This window comes from Olea europaea, unplaced genomic scaffold (genome assembly GCF_002742605.1).
Source record: "Olea europaea var. sylvestris unplaced genomic scaffold, O_europaea_v1 scaffold2538, whole genome shotgun sequence".
Taxonomy (NCBI): domain Eukaryota; kingdom Viridiplantae; phylum Streptophyta; class Magnoliopsida; order Lamiales; family Oleaceae; genus Olea; species Olea europaea.
In genome coordinates this window covers 79677-97674 of record NW_019243645.1, presented here as the reverse complement: position 1 = coordinate 97674, position 17998 = coordinate 79677, and the positions used below count along the sequence as shown (strand labels likewise).

The following is a 17998-nucleotide window of genomic DNA, read 5'->3' as shown; positions in this document are numbered from 1 at the left end:
TTCTTAATGTTATTTAGTTTTACTGATTTTTCAGAAAAAATCGTGGCCATAAGAAATGTGGTAAAAGTTTTAAAAACGAAATATACTACCATAGTTAAATTCACAGAGGACCTAATAAAAATAAGTCCTGCTTCTACAGTGTCTCTGGTTATTTATAAATAATTTATTGTGTCCTTCAAAAGAAGCGCCCATGGCCTAACGGATAAGGCGTCTGACTTCTAATCAGGCGATTGTGGGTTCGAGTCCCACTGGGCGTGCTTTTTTATAACATAAATTTTAAATGGGAAAATTTGTAGTTCGAGTCCCAAGCGTTTTGCAAAAACTGCAGTGGGGTCAGAAACTTTTTACTTTTGATACCATCAACCCTTTTACTACTGATTTCAACAATTTATAATTTCAAAAATAATAATAATAAATAAATAGAGGGAATTTTTCATCTCTTTCTACGTTCAGAGAAAAGAAAAAGGATAAAATAATCTTTGATTACCGCTGTGTATTATTTTTAAATAATACTTAATTATAGCTCTTGACAAGTGGTTCCCATAATATTTAAAGACATGGGAACATGACATTACGAATATTAAATGAACCTTGCTTATCCCCAACAATTAAATAACACCTATGTTTGAGTATGTTCTAATAATATTTGTTACTGACCACCTGTAAAGTTTTCAATGGGTCATGTGGAAGCACACACGTTGCATCCGATCAAGAATAAATAATGGAATATTCGTCGAGGCCCTACTCCCATCCCAAGTCCACTGTGTAGGTGCTCTCATCATTTGGCTGAAGTACTTTTCTCCCTTCTGCCGAACTCCTTCACACCCAAGGTTCATGGCTCTTAAGAGTAGGTCTAATAATTGTATATTTAGGAACGATTGATGTGACGTTCTCATTAAATAAATGTAAGGAATGTTAGCCTATGAATGCAAAGCGACTGACCCATTGTCAAATGTGTTTGTCAATGTAACTAATATAAGACAGGATGGCGTGACACACAAGTCTAACGGATGAAGCCACGTGAATCTGATCCAGCGATGATCACATCGTTTTGGTTACTATAAATAGTAGTATTTGTAACATTTTAAGGGGATGCATTTTTTATAAAGGTGTTTTTGCACACTTATTTAATACCTAAATATGCTTTTAATTGATAAAATGAATGAAATTCTAATCACAATTAGATAATATTTGCTTTTGTAGGCTAAAAATCACTTAAGGAAAGAAAACAAGGCGAAAGTGAGTGGAAAGAGACAAAACGTGCAAAATTGTGAACTTGGGGACACCAAATGTACAAGGGCAGAAAGTGGAGGACTATGGGCTGCAATTTATGGAGGGAAAAATTGATATAAAAGTCAAAATTGGGACCAAATTGTACAAGATCAAAGTTGAAGGACTTGGCATGCAATTACCTAAGGGACTAAGCTGCAAATTGCACAAAAATTATATTTCTTGGCTCTTGAGTCTTGACAGAGCCCAGGCGCCTAGGCGCCGGTTTTGATTTTAAAATAGGACCCAGGACCATTTTATGTGTTTTCCAAAACTTCAGGGACTTGGATGCAATTTTCTTAGATTTTTATGTTAAAATCAGCAATTGGACTGGGGTCTTTTCTTCTTCAGCTGGATTCTGCCGGCTTCTGTTCCGTCTGATTTTCTTCTTTCTTTTCATTTTCTTTTCTTTTCTTTTCTTTTCATTTTGCTATTTTATCTTTCTTAGTATTTTGGAGTAAATCATAGAGCAAGAAGAACACATCTAAGGTGAAAAAATATTTGGGAAAGTCATAGCCAATCTTCAAAAGGTACTATCTTTAACTTTGTATTTTTTCAACTATTTTGCCATATTTACAATGTATTGTGCAAAATATTCTCCTTTTATTCATTTATACAATATGAACTAAATTATTGTGTTGAGATATATGGTAGTAACTGAATTTAGCTTTAATTAATTTCAACATTTGCCCCTTGATATTAATTTGCTTATTTTCTATTATTGTATTTATTGTATTTTTATTTATGTGTCCAATGAATAATTGTGTTGAGTGATTTGTACATCGTTTTTGAGAGAATATTGTACATTTTAGACCAAATAGTAGACACTTTAGGTTTGTGTAGGGGATATCTCTATCCCTAGGTGACCCATTGAATTATTTTCACAAATATTTAATGCGGTTGTTTGATTTTTTATTTATTTTTTGATATCCAGGTATCCACCTTACAGTGACTAAATCTTGTAGTCTACACCTTGACCCCTCAAGCTGCAGACAGGTTAAACCGCAGGTTGTATCCCAAATTGACCAGTGCTCAAGAGCTCTCAATTGATCTGTCAAAGTGTCAAGCAAGTCGTTTCCCATCTTTACACCTTGCCTTCCAGTAGAGTTCCTGTCTTCTAGGATAAATCATGCCTTCCAGTAGAATATCTGTCTTTTAAGAGCCTTCCAGTGATCGAACTCACGACCTCTGATCTGCTAGTTTTGAAGCGTCATCATCTTTGCCAATTGGAATGTGCCCTGGGAGGCACGGTTGTTTGATTTTAATCGACATAGAGACATAGTAGGTTAAACCAATCAATTAGGGTTAATTTCGCTCGAAAGAGGTAATTAACTAAAATTGAAAAATTGGGTCTGCCATAGTAAATGAGTAGCTTGTTAATTGACATGTGGAGAAATTAATTAGGTGAGGGTTAAACGAAACCATGAATCTTAACCACATTTACTTTCGAAATTTTCAAGATTTTTAGATTTTTTTATTTTATAGATTTTTTTTGTTAATTTTCTTATTTAAAATCATGTCTTTAATTGTGTGTATTTTTATTGTTAAAATTAAATTAATTAAAGTTGTGTGATTGAAAGTATAAATTCTTCGAGGGATCGATAATTTGGACTCAAAAAGTCAACTTTATTACTTAAACATGATCCGCGCACTTGCGGTGTAGTATTTCAGCGAACAATTTTCAAACATAAAAATGGGATAATGTGTTTTTCTCTCTGAATATTTGCTCTCTCTAAGTTCTCTCCTTTGTTTACATTTTCAATCTTGAACATCTCATTAATGTGCTTGAGTATATTTAGCTAGAAACCAATTACCCAATTAAGCTTCCAATCACAATGCTGTGGAATTTGTCCACATTCGCGTTGTCTAGAAGTGACACTTATTGGCATGTTTTTGGAGGTCAACAATATTCACGTTTTTTTGCAACAATTAGTTGTAGAGAATCCCTTGAAACCCTAAAAAATTGTAACCTGATCTCGAGTTAGGAAAATACGATGAAAAAATACAAAGAAGACCTTTGAACGACCTTAAAAAAAAGGCTAGGGAGTGGTTTCCGTAACCCCTCGATGCCTTAGTCAGAAAGCTGCGAAAAAGATAACGTTTATAATGCTATAAACTGAATGATGAATAAAGTACCCAAATAATGAGTAAGTGCTTGGTATATATAGAGTTTGGAGAGTTGTAATTCAGTGAAAACTAAAACATTGGGTGGAGCAAGGACATGACTAAAAAATCTTTACACTAAACATTTTTTTAAGAAAAAAATCATGTAAAAGCAATTGGACGAGAGAATGTGATTGCATTATAAGATCGCAATTCAACAAAGCGAGCAAGCTCGAATATGCATCCCATGCCGAAATATCACTAGTACCCCTCGCCCCAGTCCATTGCATTGAAAGTTTTTTTCACATAAAAAAAATTATAAAGGAAAATTTTAAATGGCCTGCCATCTCCCTTAAATGTGCATATGACTTGAATATCTGTATGATACTCATTATGACCAGATAAAATTGGACTTTTGATGACTTTAGAACTTCCATCGTAGCTAGGACACAAGAAATTGAGTGAAATGATGCTCCTTTTATGGTAGGGACTTTGGGCCTCGACCCTACGGCGAGATCAGGCCCCCCAACACACGGCCGACGGTGAGCCAGCCTCGAAAAAGGTCAAGGCTGTGTTTGTGTGCGGGTGAGTGCTCGGGGTCCCACGTCCTTCGAGTCGAGCCTAGGAGTTATATGGTATCATCACCATACATCTAAAAATTTTGGTTTGAACTAAGACATCATATGCGGTATCGTACTTGATGCGCATATTCACACTCTTCCAGCGATGTCAAGAGTACACGACAATTAGCATAGGAACAAGTTTATTTTCAAAGGTTTTTTTGAATCCATTAGGTTACCCTCTGGTCAGATGGTCAGACGTGCTTATTCTTCTAAAGAATCGTGTTTAGTAAATAAATGGCTTTTTAGAAGAATAAATGATGCATTGACATATTTTTAAGTCAACAATTGCTTTCAGAGAAAAAGATTAGAAAAAGATTCAAAAATGAGTAATTAACTAAAGAATAAAGGGAGAAGAAGCCATGCTTCAAAAGATTGTACAACAAATCAAGAATGGAGCCAAAAAAAGTGACTATTGCAACAACCGACAAAAAAGTTCCTAAAAAGTAACCACCACCGTTAAACTCATGTGATAACTAATTAGAGAAGTGATACAATTACATCAATTTTGACAGCTTTGTTTATAGTCCTCTCACATACAAGGGGGTGAGATCCACGATTAAAATAATCACGGGCCCCACCCTTTGTGAGAGGACTGTGAACAATAGTATATAAAAAGTGATGTACATTTAGTGTTTTCGAATTAATTATATTGTAATGAAGAGATAAATGTTCGCTATGTAATATCACATGTACGCAAGTTGTGAACAATAATAAAGTGATGAAAAATGTCATGTCTCACAAGTAAAGATATCTTTCTGTACCTCTCTCTATACTGTGTCAACTTTCAAATTTAATATTTTGACTTCCGAAATGACGAAAGCTTGGCATCTTGATTATCTTTGCATGCACAACACTAGGAGGTAGGTTGTTTTTCTTCCCCTTCCGAGTCTTCAGTTCTCTATGTGCTCTGAACTTTTTAATATTTACACCCATGAAATGACTCTTGGTGAATATCAGAATTTTTCTACTCTGACTTGCCAGTAGTGAAATGACGCCTAATTGAACTTTCAAATGCTTCGATGAAACGGCTGCAACTGGAGCTAGACAGCTTGTAGAAAAGCTACTTACAATAATATTATATTTTCTTAGCTTTTGTGTGGGTTGGGGCTCCCTCCATAAAGAAAATCGTATGTATTTTTTCGTATAAACATACATTTGACTCGATTGATTATTGTAGCCTAGACAACAATGTTTCACCTGATAATTTTTCAAAGGTTTGCCATATTCATCTCAGTTTTAAGTTTGCAAATATGTTCATTGTTCAGAATGAAGCCTTTTGCGGCTTTGTTCTCCATACATGTCTTTAGTGTTTATATTCGATTTTCTGAAGCAATCAACTGGATAGTGATTATTTCAAAACTAGCTCCATCACCCACTGCAGCTAGTGCATATAGCCATCACCAGTCACCATTAATCACTGGAAACACACCGTTGTACATCCACAAATATCATACAATTTATCTACAATCAATTTCTCCCTTCAGTTGACTACCATTCACGACCACCTGCAACATTAAGAATGCTAGCCACCTCCTGCCACCACCCAAAGAACAATCTACACCATCCCAAATTAAAAATCAGGCTGACACTCGCTGACTTACTCGCAACCTACCATCCTCACCATCAAATTCACCACATGGGCATTATCCCAATTGTCCAGTTTCAAATTTCTGATTGTCAATAGTTCATTGATTCAACTGTTGCAAACAGTAGGAAACTAGGTTAGAAATTGAAGAAGAAAGTGAGATTGCTCTTTCTTATTTATGGCGGACACATGCAAGCAATCATTTAAGAGGTGTTCTTCCTTTTTGGAATTTCAAGTGTAGTAACGGCATATAGATGCTCACCTCAGAAGTAAGTTTTTAAATTCAAGCTTTGAATACTTTTGAAAAAGTTTCTAGCAAGAAAAACAAAAACAATTCTCAACACCCTTACGAGTTAGTGATGAGATCTCGGATTCGTCCTTTGGCATTTATAGCTCTTGGAAAGCAGTCATATCCATGTAAGATAAGAAAGCATATTGACTACTTTCCAGACCCATCATGAGCTCAAAAACTGATATATTGGCATAGGTGTGTCAGGGACTTTCCCAATGTCTCTAGAAGGGGCATGAGGTTCCCCGTCTGGGAGTGGGAGGTAATTTGGTCATGGCCTTGGTCACGCTCTTGCGGACAGCCGTACGTGATACCCAACAGTTTGCTCCTGCTTGCAGCGAAGGCCTGGTCAATCGTATACGATCTTCAAAATGAGGGGTGAGGAAGAATGAGGCGTTGGCTGGATAGTCGGTGGTGATTATTTGGGGTTGAAGATTGCAAGTTATGTCTTATTTATTGTCATGTCATTGTATGTTGCATGCCTTAATTCTCATAAAATTTCAAATTAACCAATCTGTTTCCCTTTATCACTTGGGTATTTTCATGCAAGACCATTGGCTGATATTATCAAATAGAAGGGGTGAATTGGATCTCTACAGGAAGTTGATTGGGTGAATTATGGCCATTTTTAGTAGAACTAACATGCTATAGAGTGCAAAATTCTGTACCAACCTTGTCATTATTCTAGTGTAATCATCAACGCAGTTCTCATCACTGTTAATGACCTTAGTTTTTGGTCTGTATAAAACCTTTTGCTAGCTAACTTTCTTCGGCATTTGCAGGTGTTCTTTTTTCAGAAGTCTGCCATTTACAAATGTAATATGGCTGGAAAGCCAGCTGTCATAACTCGTGTTGTTGATACTATGACCAACAATTTGAGGCCTACCCGTGCTGAGGCAACTGATGTTGCTAATGCTGTTCTGGATGGTAAGTCACTGTTCTATGAGTATGTAAGACCTACGAGTTCATGAAATATTGATGGACAGTTGGACCAACTTGTAGCTATATCTTACTTCATTACATTATGTATTATGACGTTTTATTCATTTATATTTTTTGTTTGATTTTTGAATCTGTATTCTCTATATCTTTATCTTCTTTATTATTGAACTTCATTCAATTTATACTCATTGCACTTTGAAGCTATCAGCAGCTGAACAAGGGTGATTTTCTTTTCATCGTTTTTGTTCAGGATGTGATGCTATTCTTCTTGGGGCTGAGACTTTACGTGGATTATACCCTATTGAAACTATTTCTACAGTTGGCAAAATCTGTGCTGAGGTAAGAATATGTAGTTAATTTTTACTTGTATCACCTCATTCTGAAAATCACGGTTAAATAAATGTGCATTTTATGGTTGGTTTGTGAAACCTGAGATTTATTCATCATCTTTTTCTTGAATTAGGAACATCATTTGATTTTTTTCTTGTTTTCCTTTTTACATTTGATTTACATTTCATGCACTGCAATCTGTTCTTTTTGGACATAACCTGCACGAAACTGGCTTGCAGGCTGAGAAGGTTTTCAATCAAGACCAATACTTCAAGGAGACTGTAAAGTATGTTGGGGAACCTATGGCACACTTGGAATCCATTGCTTCCTCTGCGGTATGTTGTGATCTTAAAAGTGGACAGAAGAAGAAAAAGGAAATTGTGCAAATGAATATTTCTTGTGATTGTAGCGCTTTGTTCTCGAATTTGGAGAAGATTTAAGTAATTATTTTTTTCATCTTTAGGTTCGGGCAGCCATTAAGGTGAAGGCATCGATTATCATTTGTTTTACTTCTTCTGGAAGGGCTGCAAGGTACATACTCAATGGTGCTTATGCATTGGATATCTTGAAATACTTATTATGTTGCTGATTCTTGTGCGATTTTGACTACTTTAATACTTGTAAATGCAGATTGATAGCTAAGTATAGGCCGACGATGCCTGTTCTATCAGTTGTCATCCCGCGCCTCAAAACAAATTCTAGTAGTGCATTTCAGGTAAACCATGGACCCTCTTTCAATATATAGTGATATCTAAAAACATATTGTTCAATGCATTTGATGAACTGTTTACATGGTGCTTAGCACCTGTTTGACGACCATTATAATGAGTTTTTTGGGGAAAATGAGTTTTGGAATAGTGATTTTTTGAGAATGTGTGATTAAAAAGTAGGAAAAAATTTGGGTTTATGTACAAATTATTTTATTGTGAGAATGTGTGATTGAAAATTAATTTGAGGAAAAAAGTTTTGTTTTAATGGTTGTCAAAAAGGGGCTTAATACAGTCAACTCAATTTTAGTTTTTCTAATACTTAAGCTTTTCTCTTGGTTGCATAGTCGGTTTACAGTTGTGCTTTTGATTTTCATCAATAAATTCCTATTTTGAAGGCAAATGAGCTTCCTCTTATGATTTGATCCTTGGGCATTTTAGTTCCCAGCTACACACTGCATTGACACGACACTAAACTGACACCAAACTCTGAGCATGACAATTTCTAAGAAATAGGACACTTTATATTACAGCGCATCGCGGTGACATTCTCCCATCACGCAATCACACCGATGTGTTCTTTAGATCTCTTGTACTTTCTCATTTAAACAACTTTCTTTTGAAGTATTATCATTCAAACTATACTTGCTTTCAAGGTAAGATATCTATCTATAAAATTTTGATGAATTCTGAGACAATGATATTGGCACTCAAAGAGAAACTTCTTTTTCTGTTAGGTCCTAGTTGCTGCTTCTTGATAGCTAATGATTTTTGTCTTTTAAAGAATTTATGATAACGAGTGACATGTTTTCTTTAATTTTATTTCCCATCGCATCAATTTCATGTTTCCCTTGTTCTATGAAATATATATTGTTATTTCTCTTCTTGCAATGTTGTCTTCTTCTGACATTCTAGGCCGATGGATCTTTTCTGCATGTTCAGGCAACGCAATCACTTATAGTTCGAGGTCTTCTTCCCTTGATTGCTGATCCTCGCCAGCCGGTAAGTTCCTTTGTTTTAATAAACGGTCGACCCTCCATATTTGCACTTTTCAGTCGAAGAAATGTAAATAGTTAATGGATATTCATATCGCAATATCTTGCATAGTTCTGTTGTATTATGTAATATCCATTTTGTTTCCTTTTGATTGGGAATCACATTTCTTTGGCATATGAATTGAGACCTAGTCTTGGTACCACGACAGGCTTTTTGTTTCTTTGATTATTTTTTAATGTCCTTTGGACTTCAGGTGTTATTCTTTCTATACTGTATAGTGCTCATTAGCTATGGTCAAATTTTGTCTTGATGAAACTCATGTTAACTCAACATCTGTTTATCTTGTAGGCCGAGTCAATAGATGCCATCGACGAGTCGGTTCTAAAAGTTGCAATTGATCATGGGAAGACCTTGGGAATTGTGAAGTCGCATGATCGAGTTGTTGTCTGCCAGAAAGTTGGAGATGCATCCGTAGTTAAGATCATTGAACTTGAAGATTAAAATGTTTAGGCCAATCTGTGGGCTATTCACCCTTCCACTTTTTGTTAAATAATAAATTGACTCACATGTCGATTTTGAAAACTATCTCATGGTTTTTTCAAGAAGTCTGAAGGTAGATTGATTATAAACCACAATTTTATGTGAGAACCTATGAATCTAATAAAATTTTTTGCATGCACACTTTCCATCATTCCCATCACTTCATACTGAATTATAAAGATTAAATCAAGCAATTATAAGGATTCATGGTGTAACAAAATGATGAGATATTGTATAAGAATGAAATGCGCTTTCTTAATGTTATTTAGTTTTACTGATTTTTCAAAAAAAAATCGTGGCCATAAGAAATATGGTAAAAGTTTTAAAAACGAAATGTACTACAATAGTTGAAGTCCTACGGAAAATTGTTGGAGAAAAAAAATAAAAATAAATAAACCCCACTCACAACTGAAATTAAATTCACAGAAGACCTAATAAAAATGTGTCCAGCTTCTACAGTGTCTCTGGTATTTATAAATAATTTATTGTGTACTTCCAAAGAAGCGCCCATGGCCTAACGGATAAGGCGTCTGACTTCTAATCAGGCGATTGTGGGTTCGAGTCCCACTGGGCGTGCTTTATTATAACATAAATTTTAAATGGGAAAATTTGCAGTCGGAGTCCCAAACGTTTTGCAAAAACTGCAGTGGGGTCCGGAACTTTTTACTTTTGATACCATCAACCCTTTTATTGCTGATTTCAACAATTTATAATTTCAAAAAAAAAAAATAATAATAATAATAAATAAATAGAGGGATTTTTTTCATCTCTTTCTACGTTCAGAGAAAAAGAGAAAAGAAAAAGGATAAAATAATCTTTGATTAACGCTGTGTATTATTTTTAAATAATACTCAATTATAGCTCTTGACAAGTGGTTCCCATAATATTTAAAGACGTGGGAACATAACATTACGAATATTAAATGAACCTTGCTTATCCCCAACAATTAAATAACACCTATGTCTGAGTATGTTCTAATTATATTTGTTACTGACCACCGTAAAGTTTTCAATGGGTCATGTGGAAGCACACACGTTGCATCCGATCAAGAATAAAGAATGGAATATTGGTTGAGGCCCTACTCTCATCCTAGGTCCACTGTCTAAGTGCTCTCATCATTTGGCTGAAGTACTTTTCTCCCTTATGCCGAACTCCTTCACACCCAAGGTTCATGGCTCTTAAGAGTAGGTCTAATAATTGTATATTTAGGAACGATTGATGTGACGTTCTCATTAAGTAAATGTAAGGAATGTTAGCCTATGAATGCAAAGCGACTGACCCATTGTGAAATGTGTTTGTCAATGTAACTAATATAAGACAGGATGGTGTGACACACAAGTCTAACAGATGAAGCCACGTGGATCTGATCCAGCGGTGACCACATCATTTTGGTTACTATAAATAGCAGTATTTGTAACATTTTAAGGGGATGCATTTTTTATAAAGGTGTTTTTGCACACTTATTTAATACCTAAATATGCTTTTAATTGATAAAATGAATGAAATTCTAATCACAATTAGATAATATTTGTTTTTGTAGGCTAAAAATCACTTAAGGAAAGAAAACAAGGCGAAAGTGAGTGGAAAGAGACAAAACCTGCAAAATTGTGAACTTGGGGACACCAAATGTACAAGGGCAGAAAGTGGAGGACTATGGACTGCAATTTATGGAGGGAAAAATTGATATAAAAGTCAAAATTGGGACCAAATTGTACAAGATCAAAGTTGAAGGACTTGGCATGAAATTACCTAAGGGACTAAGCTGCAAATTGCACAAAAATTATATTTCTTGGCAGAGCCCAGGCGCGTAGGCGCCGGTTTTGATTTTAAAATAGGACCCAGGACCATTTTATGTGTTTTTCAAAACTTCAGGGACTTGGATGCAATTTTCTTAGATTTTTATGTTAAAATCAGCAATTGGTCTGGGGTCTTTTCGGCTTCGGCTGGATTCTACCGACTTCTGTTCCGGCTGATTTTCTTCTTTCTTTTCATTTTCTTTTCTTTTCATTTTGCTATTTTATTTTTCTTGGTATTTTGTAGCAAATCATAGAGCAAGGAGAACACATCCGAGGTGAAAAAATATTTGGGAAAGTCATAACCAGGGTTCAAAAGGTAGTATCTTTAACTTTGTATTTTTTCAACTATTTTGCCATATTTACAATGTATTGTGCAAAATATTCTCCTTTTATTCATTTATACAATATGAGCTAAATTATTGTGTTGAGATATATGGTAGTAACTGAATTTTTAGCTTTAATTAATTTCAACATTTGCCCCTTGATATTAATTTGCTTATTTTCACGTGTTTCTATTATTGTATTTATTGTATTTTTATTTATGTGACCAATGAATGATTGTGTTAAATGATTTGTACATCGTTCGAGGGAATATTGTGCATTTTAGACCAAATAATAGACACTCTATGTTTGTATTAGGGATGGAGATATACCTCTATCTCTAGGTGACCCATTGTGTTATTTTCACAAATATTTAATGCGGTTGTTTGATTTTAATCGACATGGAGATATAGTAGATTAAACCAATCAATTAGGGCTAATTTCGCTCGAAAGAGATAATTAACTAAAATTAAAAAATCGAGTCTAACATGATAAATGAGTAGCTTGTTAATTGGCATGTGGAGAAATTAATTAGGTGACGGTTAAACGAAATCATGAATCCCAACCACATTTGCTTTCGAAATTTTCAAGATTTTTACATTTTTTTATTTTGTAGGTTTTTTTGTTAATTCCCTTTTTTAAAATCATGTCTTTCATTGTGTGTGTTTATTTTTATTGTTAAAATTAAATTAATTAAAGTTGTGTAATTGAAAGTATACATTTTTCGAGGGATCGACAATCTGGGCTCAAAAAGTCAATTTTATTATTTGAACGCGACCCGTAAACTTGCGGTGTAGTATTTCAGCGAATAATTTTCAAACATAAAAATGGTATAATGTGTTTTTCTCTCTATGAATATTTGCTCTCTCTAAGTTCTCTGCTTTGTTTACATTTTCAATCTTGAACATCTCATTAATGTGCTTGAGTATATTTAGCTAGAAACCAATTACCCAATTAAGCTTCCAATCACAATGTTGTGGAATTTGTCCACGTTCGTGTTGTCTAGAAGTGACACCTATTGGCATGTTTTTGGAGGTCAACAATATTCACGTTTTTTCGCAACAATTAGTTGTAGAGAATTCCTTTGAAACCCTAAAAAATTGTAACCTGATCTCGAGTTAGGAAAATACGATGAAAAAATACGAAGAAGACCTTTGAACGACCTACAAAAAAGGCTAGGGAGTGGTTTCCGTAACCCCTCAATGCCTTAGTCAGAAAGCTGCGAAAAATAATGTTTATAATGCTATAAACTGAATGATGAATAAAGTACCCGAATAATGAGTAAGTGCTTGGTATATATAGAGTTTGGAGAGTTGTAATTCAGTGAAAACTAAAAAATTGGGCGGAGCAAGGACATGACTAAAAAATATTTACATTAAACATTTATTTTTAGAAAAAAATCACGTAAAAGCAATTGGACGAGAGAATGTGATTGCATTAAAAGATCGCAATTCAACAAATTGAGCAAGCTCGAATATGCATCCCATGCCGAAATATCACTAGTACCCCTCGCCGCCGGTCCATTGCATGGAAAGTAATTTTCACATAAAAAAAATTATAAAGGAAAATTTTAAATGGCCTGCCATCTCCCTTAAATGTGCTTATGACTTGAATACCTGTATGATACTCATTATGACCAGATAAAATTGGACTTTTGATGATTTTAGAACTTCCATCATAGCTAGGACACAAGAAATCGAGTGAAATGATGCTCCTTGTATGGTAGGGACTTTGGGACTCGACCCTACGGCGAGGTCAGGCCCCCCAACACTGAAGAAAAGACGCCAAACGGGTTGACGGAGTGTTCGGAGCGTAACACCCGGCCAACGGTGAGCCAGCCTGGGAAAAGGTCAAGGCTGTGTTTGTGTGAGGGTGAGTGCTCGGCGTCCCACGTCCTTCAAGTCGAGCCTAGGAGTTATATGGTATCATCACCATACATCTAAAAATTTTGGTTTGAACTAAGACATCATATGGCGTATCGTACTTGATGCGCATATTCACACTCTTCCAGCGATGTCAAGAGTACACGACAATTAGCATAGGAACAAGTTTATTTTCAAAGGTTTTTTTGAATCCATTAGGTTACCCTCTGGTCAGATGGTCAGACGTGCTTATTCTTCTAAAGAATCGTGTTTAGTAAATAAATTGCTTTTTAGAAGAATAAGTGATGCATTGACATATTTTTAAGTCAACAATTGCTTTCAGAGAAAAAGATTCAAAAAAGATTCAAAAATGAGTAATTAACTAAAGAATAAAGGGAGAAGAAGCCATGCTTCAAAAGATTGTACAACAAATCAAGAATGGAGCCAAAAAAAGTGACTATTGCAACTGTTTTTTTGAATCCATTAGGTTACCCTCTGGTCAGATGGTCAGACGTGCTTATTCTTCTAAAGAATCGTGTTTAGTAAATAAATGGCTTTTTAGAAGAATAAATGATGCATTGACATATTTTTAAGTCAACAATTGCTTTCAGAGAAAAAGATTAGAAAAAGATTCAAAAATGAGTAATTAACTAAAGAATAAAGGGAGAAGAAGCCATGCTTCAAAAGATTGTACAACAAATCAAGAATGGAGCCAAAAAAAGTGACTATTGCAACAACCGACAAAAAAGTTCCTAAAAAGTAACCACCACCGTTAAACTCATGTGATAACTAATTAGAGAAGTGATACAATTACATCAATTTTGACAGCTTTGTTTATAGTCCTCTCACATACAAGGGGGTGAGATCCACGATTAAAATAATCACGGGCCCCACCCTTTGTGAGAGGACTGTGAACAATAGTATATAAAAAGTGATGTACATTTAGTGTTTTCGAATTAATTATATTGTAATGAAGAGATAAATGTTCGCTATGTAATATCACATGTACGCAAGTTGTGAACAATAATAAAGTGATGAAAAATGTCATGTCTCACAAGAATTGATCTTTAGCGCTTAAGTGATTTAGTGCTAGTTGATCGAACTATTGTATCAGGACACAAACAAATTGGTTTGGTTATTTCATCAAACTAATTAATTGACAGGCAATGAATAAAATTAAAGCATTTAAGAAGGGATAATTAAATTACCTAACTTATGAGTGTGAAAAAGTACTAGGTCTTTGACTACACCTAATTAATTTCTATAATCAAGTTGTAGGACTTATTTGCTTGTGTTAACTACTGGTGTCCCTTCATTTCGACAATTTCTCTTGAGTAGAGTCGAACAACTTATAATGGTGTTTGATTGCATTAAACACGATCAAACACCATTGTAATGACAATATGGATCATAGCGATATGTTTTTATTCCCTATTGAAACATATGCTACTTATTAATTGAGCTAAACACACATTTCACCTCTTGATTTTGATGTGATTCTTAAACTTATCCTAAAATTTGCCAAATGACAAGAAAGCATCAATAAATAATCAAGCACCAAACAAATATTTAACATCTAAAACAAGATCATAGAAATTTAAGCTTCAAAACAGATTTACATTGTTTATTAGCACATTAAAATTTAGCCTATTATGTGAAAATGTGAAAAAGGTTCAAGAATACCAGAAATACATAACCAAATGCATGAAACTAAAGAGATAATGGAATAGAATTCTTGGAACCCACTCCTAAGAAAAGAATTAGGGAGTGAAATTGAGCTTTAATTTAAAAAAATAAAAAAATAAATAAAAAATTTAAGCTTCAATCTCGCCAATTTCTTCAAAATTCCTCTTCTATATATCCTTTCCGTTCTCTCTTTTTGAGTCTCCAAAAAATGTTCAAGAATCTCCCATTTGATTATCTAGGAAGTTGCTTTCATGCCTTAGAAAAATGTCTCTTCAATGCCAAAATTACCCGTGAAATTCGTGCACAAACCAAATCTCGAAATTGTCCCCTGTATCAGAAAAATTCAGCATAGTATGATCTCGTTTCACCTTAGAAAAATTCTCCAAAAAATTCTGGCAGCTGTGTTTCCTACCGCTTTCTTGTCGAATTTCAGTTCGAAGCACATAGTGATCTCGTTTTTGTATCTTTTTGACCCTCAAAGCCTCTTGCATTCATCTCTAACTCTTGATTTTTCCCTCACTTCCATATCTTGATCCATGATCCCTCATTCTCCGTTAAAGTGAACACTCTTCTCATAACAAATGACGAAAACGAGTAGTAAACTAATTATTTTACAAGCAAATGATTATAAATAAGTGTAACAATTAATTTAACAATACCTCCAAACTTACACTTTTGCTAGTCCTCGAGCAAAACTTAGATAAATGTAACTCCGTAGAATGTCATGCCTTCTATTGCCTCATAAAAAATAAATAAATTTATGCACATTATTCAATGTAAAAATCAATTAAAACTTCATAGAAATTTTCATATTTATTCGATGCTTGATCATTTCCATATATTTGACCTAACTCTATTTAGTCTTTGATCGACATTCGAGAATAAGGTCAAATAACCACGATTTAATAACGAGCAAATCAAATACTTTGGGACTCTCGTGCACTAAAAACTTAAAAATATAAAATCTCTAATTTGTTAGTGTTTTTATTTTATTTATTTATTTATTATTATTTATTATTATTTTTATTATTATAAAGATGTTCATTCTATTTTCTGATAGTGCAATTGATGTGTTTTCAGTTGTGACAATAATTCTTATAATTTATTTTTACTTACTTTAAAAAGAAATCCTTATTTTGATTCTACATCTCATATTTATTATATGACAAACATCTTTAATCTCTATATAGTTTTGCTAAAGATCAAATTGTTAATAAATTTTGATAAAAGTAGGTAAAATATATAGCTGAAAAGTTAATAAAATTGTAAATTCCGTAAAATGTGTGATAAAAATTAATTGCTAAATTTGACCTAAATTTTTTGCAAATTTTTAAGTTCAATCGAATATCTACTTAGTTATAAATAAACTATTAAAGCTTACCCAATCATGCTCCAAATATTAATTGACAACTTTAGCCTTTTTTTTAGTAGTTAAAAAAAAAAAAAAAAAAAGAGAGAGAGAGATAAAAATTTAAGTAAAATTAATAATTGATTATAATTATAATTTATGTATTTCATAATCTTTATCAATTTTTAAACATATACTTTATCAAAATTTATTGAAAATATTATTTTTAACTACACTCAATGGTGCTTATAGTCTTTATACTCTTAGCCCTCGTTTGACATCCATTAATTTATTTTAATTTTTGCTATAGGATCATTTTAAATTAATCATTCGTACAATAAAATATTCTACACGTAAATATAAATTTTTTTCTTCCTTTTTAACCACATGTTTTCTTAAAAATGCTATTCAAAATCATTTATTTATTAGATTAAACTACTTTGCTCAAATTTTTTGACATAATGATTGACATTCTCTCCCATACGAACGAGTCCTGTGTGAATAAAAAAGTTCAAAAAAGAAGTGGGCCCCCAATTGTTAGTGTCGTTTAATCGTTATGTCAAAAAAATTCGATCACCATAACATTGTTTTTGTTTGCTAACCATTCTTCCACATTCTACGACATTATTTTTTTTACAGTACTCATTTTCAACCACACATTCTCCATTAAAATAATATTATACATATCTCAAAAAAATTTCCTTCTTTTTTAATCACACATTTCAATATCAATCAATATTCAATACTCCAATTTTTGAAATTAAAGGGTACAAATAGGACCTTATTTTTTGGAATCAAATCGAGCCTTACTAGATTCCACACGCAACAGGAGTCATTGGACGCATTACTTAAAAGTAGCTACGATAAGCATAATTTGTCACACGAATAATGTCAAATCTCATGGTCTTATCCGACATTGATTATGTTGCTATCCAATTTTATTGTTTGTTTTAATTAAGCTCTGTTCTAGTCACTTCACGTGAAACGGGAAACACCTCAAATTGACCTAAATAAAGGAAGGATTTTTCAAAATAGCCTTTGACTTTTCTAAACATTTTGAATTACCTAAAATACCCTTAAACAAATATTAAAAAACAACCCTTTATCTAATATAAATCTTCTATTTAAGTCCTTAAAAAATTAACATATAATTTTTCTAAAAATTTGTGAGAATTATTAATGACTAATTATAAAATAGAAAAACCCAAATATAAGAGAGGACCATATAATATAAAAAAAGGTTGTTAAAAATAAAAAAGAAATTAAGTTTGAAAAAGAAATTGATAAGATAGGATATCAAGAACAATTATATGCATCACAAGAAATATTAAAATGCTTCAAAGAAAACTTATTAGAAAATTTTGCTAAAGGAATTGTTAGAACAATAATTATAAAAGATATACAAGATATCATAGATAAATTGGAAAAAAGGAAGAAAAATATTTCAAAATATGATATACCTTTTAGAACAGATATAGATATGATAACAGATATTGATATTATAAATTTTCAGACATTATTAGACTTTGAAGAATTACTTAAAAATCTATAAGAAGGCAAATAAAAAATAAATTAGTCTTTATCTTAAGATTTTATTTTAA

At 33.3% G+C, this 17998-nt stretch overlaps 1 protein-coding gene and 2 non-coding genes across 4 annotated transcripts; all 3 read left to right on the top strand.

Moving 5' to 3' along the window:
• The first annotated feature begins 184 nt into the window (after positions 1 to 184).
• On the top strand, positions 185 to 257 carry TRNAR-UCU. The gene has a single exon. It is a non-coding gene; the product is annotated as a tRNA-Arg (tRNA).
• A 6361-nt stretch (positions 258 to 6618) lies between these two features.
• Positions 6619 to 9535, top strand: LOC111382619 (pyruvate kinase 1, cytosolic-like). Of its 2 annotated transcripts, none has more exons than XM_023006647.1 (7): positions 6619 to 6796; positions 7062 to 7150; positions 7381 to 7476; positions 7605 to 7672; positions 7772 to 7856; positions 8764 to 8850; positions 9193 to 9535. In XM_023006647.1, the coding sequence occupies exons 1-7, from the start codon at positions 6691 to 6693 to the stop codon at positions 9343 to 9345; spliced, it is 684 nt and encodes a 227-aa protein (XP_022862415.1). In that variant the 5' UTR covers positions 6619 to 6690; the 3' UTR covers positions 9346 to 9535. The 2 variants fall into 2 exon arrangements, with proteins under 2 accessions (XP_022862415.1, XP_022862416.1); XM_023006648.1 differs by having other exon boundaries at positions 6620 to 6796; positions 8791 to 8850.
• Positions 9536 to 9887: 352 nt separating this feature from the next.
• Positions 9888 to 9960, top strand: TRNAR-UCU. The gene has a single exon. It is a non-coding gene; the product is annotated as a tRNA-Arg (tRNA).
• Positions 9961 to 17998: the final 8038 nt, after the last annotated feature.

Excerpts from the sequence above, each read along its gene's own strand:
- LOC111382619 (XM_023006647.1), top strand. The coding sequence starts at position 6,691 with ATGGCTGGAAAGCCAGCTGTCATAACTCGTGTTGTTGATACTATGACC. Across the intron at positions 7,477-7,604 it reads AATCCATTGCTTCCTCTGCG|GTTCGGGCAGCCATTAAGGT; the intron begins GTATGTTGTGAT and ends TTTCATCTTTAG. Across the intron at positions 8,851-9,192 it reads TTGCTGATCCTCGCCAGCCG|GCCGAGTCAATAGATGCCAT; the intron begins GTAAGTTCCTTT and ends TTTATCTTGTAG.